Genomic DNA, 7,329 nt, shown 5'->3' with positions numbered 1-7,329 from the left:
AGTGTAATGTATTTTTTGAATAGCCCCAAAATCGCAAAAGGACCATTTTAGAAAAAAATACAATGAATGATTGTGGATTGAGTTAGATTCAGTTTCGTTATCGAAGTAAATATTGCATTTTATTTTGCAGAAACCGGTGTGTGGGTGGAAAATTTTTGCGGAGATATTTGTACAAAGCGCAGTGATTAAAGGAGGAATTACTGAAGTGAAATCGATTTTCATATTATCTTTCAATGAAATAACGGAATTATAGAATTAACCAACAGACACAGAGACAGCCAGATTACCAGAAGAAGGAAACAGTGATTGTGAAATTGATAAAAAAACAAGTAGTTTTTCCTTATGCAGAGTATTAAGTAAATCAAATTCAATTTATTTATTTTTGGTGTATCATTGGCACTTTTTAGGACACCGCTAAATTATTTCGAAAATGTAATCTGCAAATGATTACAAAACGTTACAAATAATTTGACGATATTTCTTCGTTTTGAATTTCGATATTTTAAAGTTTTAAATAAGAATATAAAAAGTTATAAAATAACAAATCATTCTGAAAGTAACGAATCATTTTATATATTTACAATTAATCCTGAAAATTGTGAAGATTTAAAAATTCTTTTGTTGGAATTACTGCATATTTAGAGGATTTAGAAAGTCTTTCCTGAGCTTTTTTTATATGGGAAATAGCAATAAAATCATGCGACACGAATGCTTTCGGTTTTGATCAAAGTTCTTTTAAATGACAGAAATATTCTATTCATAAAACCTTGATTATTTCAATTGAGGTTATATTTATTTATTTATTATGAAAATGAGGATTTTTTTGTACCCTAAATTTACTAAATCAAAACTTCAACATAAATAATTTTTTATGATAATATTTCATTCTGAATGTTTCTGAAAATTTTTCCACCACCCTATAATTTGTAAACTTCTTCACGCTTTCAAAGAGGATAAGAAAAATTGAAATTATGGGGGGGAAAACCGGTACAAAAAAAATTAACACTACCGAAAATAAGATTTCTAGGAAAATTTTTAATGCTTCAGGTTTTGTTTAAAGTGATGAATTCTAAGCTTTGGAAACTTCAAAATATGTCAAAAAGAACCTAAAAAATTTTAAGACAATTTTCTGAATTTTTGCAAAATTTAAAGATATTTTATGAATAATTTGGACTATTTTAAAAGATATTTCGAAATTTGTTAAAATTCAAAAATAATTAGAACTTTGAGAAGACTTCAAAACATTTGAAAAAATGTAGATTTCGTTTACTTTTGTAAAAATTTAGAATATTTTAATGCAACAGTTTTTCAATTTTTTAAGATTAAAAAAGTTTAGAAAAAATATAAATGAGTTTAAGAGATGTTTAAAAGATTTAAAAAGATATCAAAATGAATTAAAACTTAAAGATTTCGAGCACAAAATTTAAAACAAAATGTATGTTTTTAAAGGTTTCCAGCAGATAATTTAGAAGATTTTCATGAATTTTGCAAGGTGTAAAAATATTTCAATACATGCCAAAAGAATTTTTTAAATTGTTAGAAAAGAACCTGGAAGATTTTAAGGTAATTTTTTCAATTTTACAAAACTTTTTTAACATTTTAGGAAACATTGGATTTATTTGAAAAGATACTCAGAAGTTATTAAAAAATTTCAAAAATATAAAAAAATTTTGAAAGACTAAAAACTTGAACAAAATGTATATTTTGGAAGATTTCGAAATACAAATTTTGAGGTTTTTTTCAGAACTCCAAATATTTCAAGATCATTTAAAAATTCTGAACATACGTTAGAATATTTAAATTCATTCTTTATTTTCAAAAATTAACTTCGGGAAAATATTCAAAAAGATTTTAAAACGTAGAAAAAGATTTCCAAAGTTGTCAAAAATAAATATAAAATATTTTAAGACAATTCTAGGAATCATTTAAGTCAGTTTTAATGATAATTAGGAATTTTAAACGTTTTGAAGAATTTAAAAATGTTTTTGAATTTTCTCAAGAAACTTGGTATAATTAAATTTATATAATCTTAAATCAAAGGAACAAAGAAAATAGAAAACATATAGTAATTTTTTTTTACTAAAAAATCTTTTTTGTTTTAAAATTAATCTTTTGTTAGAAATATAATCTTTTTTATTAAAATTGCAACCATTTTCTTTATAAATTAAAATCCTGTTTGGTTGAAAATTTAACTGCTCTGTTGAAAGTTCGTCTTTTTGGATGAATTTAACTATTTTTTCATTAAACATTTAAATCTTTCCGGACTGAAATATTAACTATTAAATTTTTCCTTGAGAATTAATCTTCTTTGCTTTAAAATCCAATTTCCTGCTTAAAATGTGAACTACTCTGTTAGAAAGTCTTTTTCTGGATATTCATCATTTTAGTTAAAACTTTATTTTTGGTAGATAAATTATATTGCTTTATAAAAAAATCAATTCTATTGTTTAAAAATTTAACTATGAAGTTAAAAATTAACTTCTTTGGATAGATTCCAGTGTTTTTGATTTTAAGTCAAAATCGTTCTTGAATCAAATATTAACCGAAAACCGAAAAAACCGAAAAAATTTGTAAAGTACTTCCAAAAATCTTCCAAAAAGCTTCCAAAAAACTGCAGAAAATCTCCCCAGCGGCATCTCTCCTCCAAGGAAATTTTTTAAGAACTTCTAAAAATGGCAAAACTGCGGCAAGTCTTCCCAGCGAATCTCTTCCCCAACAAATTTTCTGAGTAGTTTTAAAGATGGAAAAACTGCGGCAAGTCTCTCCAGCGGCATCTCTCCCCCAAGAAAATTTGCTTAGGACTTCTAAAAATTTCAAAAGTGCAGCAAGTCTCCCCAGCGGCAGCTCTCCCCCAACAAATTTTATAAGTAGTTTCCAAGATGGCAAAACTGCGGCAAGTCTCCCCAGCGGCATCTCTCCCCCAACAAATTTTCTAAGTAGTTTTAAAGATGGCAAAAATGCGGCAAATCTCCCCATCAGACTTGCCGCAGTTTTGTAATCTTTGAAACTACTTATAAAATTTGTTGGGATAGAGGTTCCATTGAGGAGACTAGCTGCAGTTTTACCATCCTTAGAACTGATTAGATTAGAAAAATTTCGTAGGAGAAAGATGCCGCTGGAGAGACTTGCCGCACTTTTGCCATCTTTAAAACTACTTAGAAAATTTGTTGAGAGAGAGAGATGCTGCTGGGGAGACATGCCGCACTTTTCCCATATTTGAAACTACTTAGAAAATTTGTTCGGGGAGAGATGCTGCTGGGGAGACTTGCCGCACTTTTGCCTTTCTTAGATGCCCTTACAAAATTTTCCTAAGGGAGAGATGCCGCTGGGGAGACTTAACGCACTTTTGCCTTTTTTCGAAGTCCTTACAAAATTTGTTTGGGGGAGAGATGCCGCTGGGAAGACTTGCCGCAGTTTTGCCATCTTTGAAACTACTTATAAAATTTGTTGGGGGAGAGATGCCGCTGCGGAGACTTGCCGCTGATGAGAGATGCCGCGAATGTGACAATTAATCCTGGGAGACTTGCCACACTTTTGCCAGTTTGATGTGGATTGCAAAATTTTGCTCGAATAGGAGATGTCGCTGGGGAGTTTTGCCGCGGGCGAGAGATGCCGCAGGTGTGATAATCAGTCGTGAGAGACTTGCCACACTTTTTCCACTTTGATGTGGACTTGAACACTTTTCGACGGATGAGAGATGGCACTGGGGAGACTTTGCGCTGATAGGAGATGCCGCAGATGTGACAATTAGTACCGGGAGGCTTGCCGCAGTTCAGTCATTTTTAATTGGATATTAAACGTTTTTTGGAAGGGAGAGATGCCACTGGGAGAATACTTAATGGTGAGAGATGCCGCAAGAATGTCAATTTCACTATGAGAAATTCCGGGAGGGAGGGAAACCTCTGGGTAGAGATGCCGCAGTTGTGACATGCCGCAGATGAGGCATGCCGTAGATGTGACATGCCAGAGAAGAGACATTCCGAAGATGTGACATACCGCAAGTGTCACTTGCCGCAGAGAGACTTACCGCATGTGACATGATATGGACCCTTACGTGTGATCTGAGACATTTCGTATTTTACTAGCCTAGGTATGTAATATACTATCGGTTAAAATTGTTTATTTAACAATAATTCATTTGAGTTTTATGGTTTTTCTTCTTTTTGGTAAAATTCCCAATCCTTATTCACTTAAATAGTTTAAGTAAAAACCTACCAAAAAGGTTTGTAGAGAATCCTTCAAAGCCTAATTTTCTCTAAAAAGTAAGCTGGTTTAAAATAGATTCGATAAAAAATATTACAGGAAAAGTTAAAGAATTCAAGTCTACAAAAAACACTCCCAATCACCCTACTTACCCTCATTTTCTCGACTCCCCCTTCCCTCATTTCCCCTTACTATTACAACTTCCTCTCTTTTCATTTACCTTTTTCCTCTTACTTCTACTCGTTTCTCTCTCTTTATTTCCCTCACTTCCCCTACCTCCCCACTTTTATTTACCCTTACTCCTACTAGTTTTTCTCTCCTCATTTCCTTCAATTTACCTCACTTTCCCGTACCTCATTTCCAATTATTTATCTTTCATAATTTTATCTTATTTAACTTATTGCCCCTTCCTCTCTTTTCCTCTCATTTTTCCTTAATCCCACGACTTCCTCTTTTATCATTTCCTGACCCTTATTTCCCCATCCTTATGCCAAATAATTTGCTTCCTAACGTGAAACCTCACATCCCCTATTCCTCCTCCGTTTAATTCAACTCAGTTCCCCTTACTTTAAATACATCCTCCCTCCTCTTTAATTTCTCTCACTTCCACTACTTTTTCTCTCCTCATTTCCACTCACATCCCCACACTCATACGCAATAATTCTCCTCACTATATTATACCTCACTTCCCCTATTCCCCCTCCAACTAATTCACCTCAGTTTTCTTGCCTACATTTCCATTCTTCCGCTTCCCCAATTTTCACTAATTTCCTTTTCGCCAAACCGTAAAAATTACCCTCCTCGAATTTTCTGCAATAAGATTGAATAATTAACACATATTTTTCACTTCCCCTACTCTCTCCTACTCTTATCTTTCTCCTCGATTGAGAGAGTTAGTGATTTCACAAGAGATACATGTAAGAAAAATCCATGCCATAACGTGCAGGGTGCTATTTCAGAACAAATGTTTAATACAGCATGCGATAATAAATTTTCCTCTTTCAATTTTTTATTGTTCTTTTATTTTTCTCTTTTTTTCAAGAAACTTACGATCCTCATTGGTCGTCTCTTCGGGGTAAGAATCCGTTGCAAGAAGCTGATTTTCTTCCCTAGCAGCATCGACGAGATTATAATCCGAACTAGATGCCTTAGCGGATTCTTTGTTTCGATGACAACACGCGTACATTAATCCGCCGCAAGTTCCCTCCAAGAAACCGGACGACATCCAGCACGTGAGAAAAAATTCACAGCTTCGTCCGTCAGCGCACAACGAATCGTCACCTTCCCAAAGGGGTCTTTTTTGTTTTCGCGACTCTGCACAAAATTTGCCAAAAATCACCGCACGCGTTCATTAAAGTAAATAAAACATTTTTTATTGAGCTTTCCTAATAATAGTTATCATTTAATAACAAAACAACTGTTAACGAGGACTTGACAACTCGGCCAATGAAGTGTACATCTATCTCTGATTTCAAGATTTTTCAGGATATTTCAATGACTTCTCGAGTAAAAATGCTTCGACTTGAGTTCCACTTGAATTGCCCCCAATCAAGGCATGCTGAAGTCGAAAAGTTCTATTTGAGCATGCCTCAGTTTTGAGATGGAGCCAGGCTTCAATTTATGTCTTGGATACAAGTTTCTATGTCTTGAAGACATAAATTTTTCTCTTGATTTGAATATTTATGACTCCAACACGAGCGGCTTATGACTTCGAGTTTATACAGAAATGATGATGATACCTAGAATGTTGTTTGTTTTTACGTATTTCTAATGGCTTAGGAGTTTCTTCTAGAAAGTTACAATTTTTATTTTTTTGAAGAAATTTTTTAAGGTGTACGCTCCTTCAGACCCACAGATTCTTAAGTTTTTAAATCAAAATAACTAATTTAATAATTAAAAATTTTTCATTCATCAATTTTAATCTCATTTATGAGCCGAAAAAGGTTCGTATTGAGGCCGTTGTACCTGTCGTGGCCATAAAAGTAAGACGAAGGCCTATTTTTCGTCTCAGTTTTGATACGCAGCCAGAAATCGATGTCTTGGAGATCAAATCAAGACATAACCAAGTCGAATTCCAGTCAAAGCATTTTTACTCGGGTTCAGAAGATTTTACTGATTTCAGGAGATTTCAAGAGAATTCTAGGGATTTGAAGTGAATCAATGGGGAAATAAATCCTAAAAGTGGGTTCCAGCGAAGGTGGATTACCTCAGATAAATCTCAAGAACCTAGGATTATCAGGTTTGCTTTGACTATTTAGATTTACATGTTGATTACCTATAGTAAAAAGTAGATTATCTAGGATTGCAGTGGATTGTCAGGGATTTAAAGTGGATCACATAGGATTACAAGTGGATTCTGTAGAAGTACAAGTGGATTATATGAAACTAAAAGTGGGTAGCCATGAATTATTCTAAATTAGACGAATTATATGTGGATTGCATGAAATGACTAATGAATGAACTGGGAATGTAAGTACAGTAAGGTGAGCATCTGGGATTATATTGGATAACTTACATTATTAGAATTATAATTGGATTTTCAGTGGATTAATAAAGTTACTGAAAGGTATATCTGAGATTAAAATTGGATAAATAAGAATATCAAGTGAATTAACTGGTATTAAAAGGTAATAACCCAGAATGGCTTACTCGAATTTCTTAAATTACTTTGCATTACAAGTGAATTACCTAGGATAACACTACGAGGGTAGTTCAATAAGTCCTTAGAATGACCAACAGATGGTGCGCGAATCGCTCCAAATCATCTGTTTTCAGTCAGCACCACTCCCGACTAGATATATGGTGCAGTCACAGGCCACATCTTCTGAGTTTACGTGTTTTTATAACCAATTGAAAAAAAAATTGTTCGTTAAGAAAAATGGAAAAAAACGAGTTCAGAGCGGTAATCAAACATTTTCATTTAAAGGTTTAACTCCATATGAGATAAAAAATGAATTGGACTCAGTTCATGGCGCATCTGCCCCTGCCTTAGCAACGGTTTATAACTGGGTAAATGAATTTAATCGTGGTCCTACATCAATAAGTGACGAACCACGTTCAGGAAGGCCCGTAGAAGCAAGTACTCCCGAAATCATCAATAAAATCCACGATATGGTGTTGAAGGAT

General features: G+C 33.4%; 1 protein-coding gene across 5 annotated transcripts in view; it reads right to left on the bottom strand.

The window, feature by feature from the left end:
- The window catches only part of LOC117178920 (serine protease 33), a 122,905-nt gene that overhangs the window by 36,899 nt on the left and 78,677 nt on the right, over positions 1 to 7,329 (bottom strand). For 3 of the 5 annotated variants that reach the window (XM_033370472.1, XM_033370469.1, XM_033370473.1), the window contains one exon: positions 5,254 to 5,517. The exons of the other annotated variants lie outside the window; for them this stretch is intronic. In XM_033370472.1, coding sequence (XP_033226363.1) covers positions 5,254 to 5,517 — 264 coding nt within the window. The remainder of the gene's footprint in view (positions 1 to 5,253; positions 5,518 to 7,329) is intronic. 5 annotated transcript variants of the gene reach the window in all.

Source organism: Belonocnema kinseyi, chromosome 8 (genome assembly GCF_010883055.1).
Source record: "Belonocnema kinseyi isolate 2016_QV_RU_SX_M_011 chromosome 8, B_treatae_v1, whole genome shotgun sequence".
NCBI lineage: Eukaryota > Metazoa > Arthropoda > Insecta > Hymenoptera > Cynipidae > Belonocnema > Belonocnema kinseyi.
This window is presented reverse-complemented; position numbering and strand designations above follow the sequence as displayed.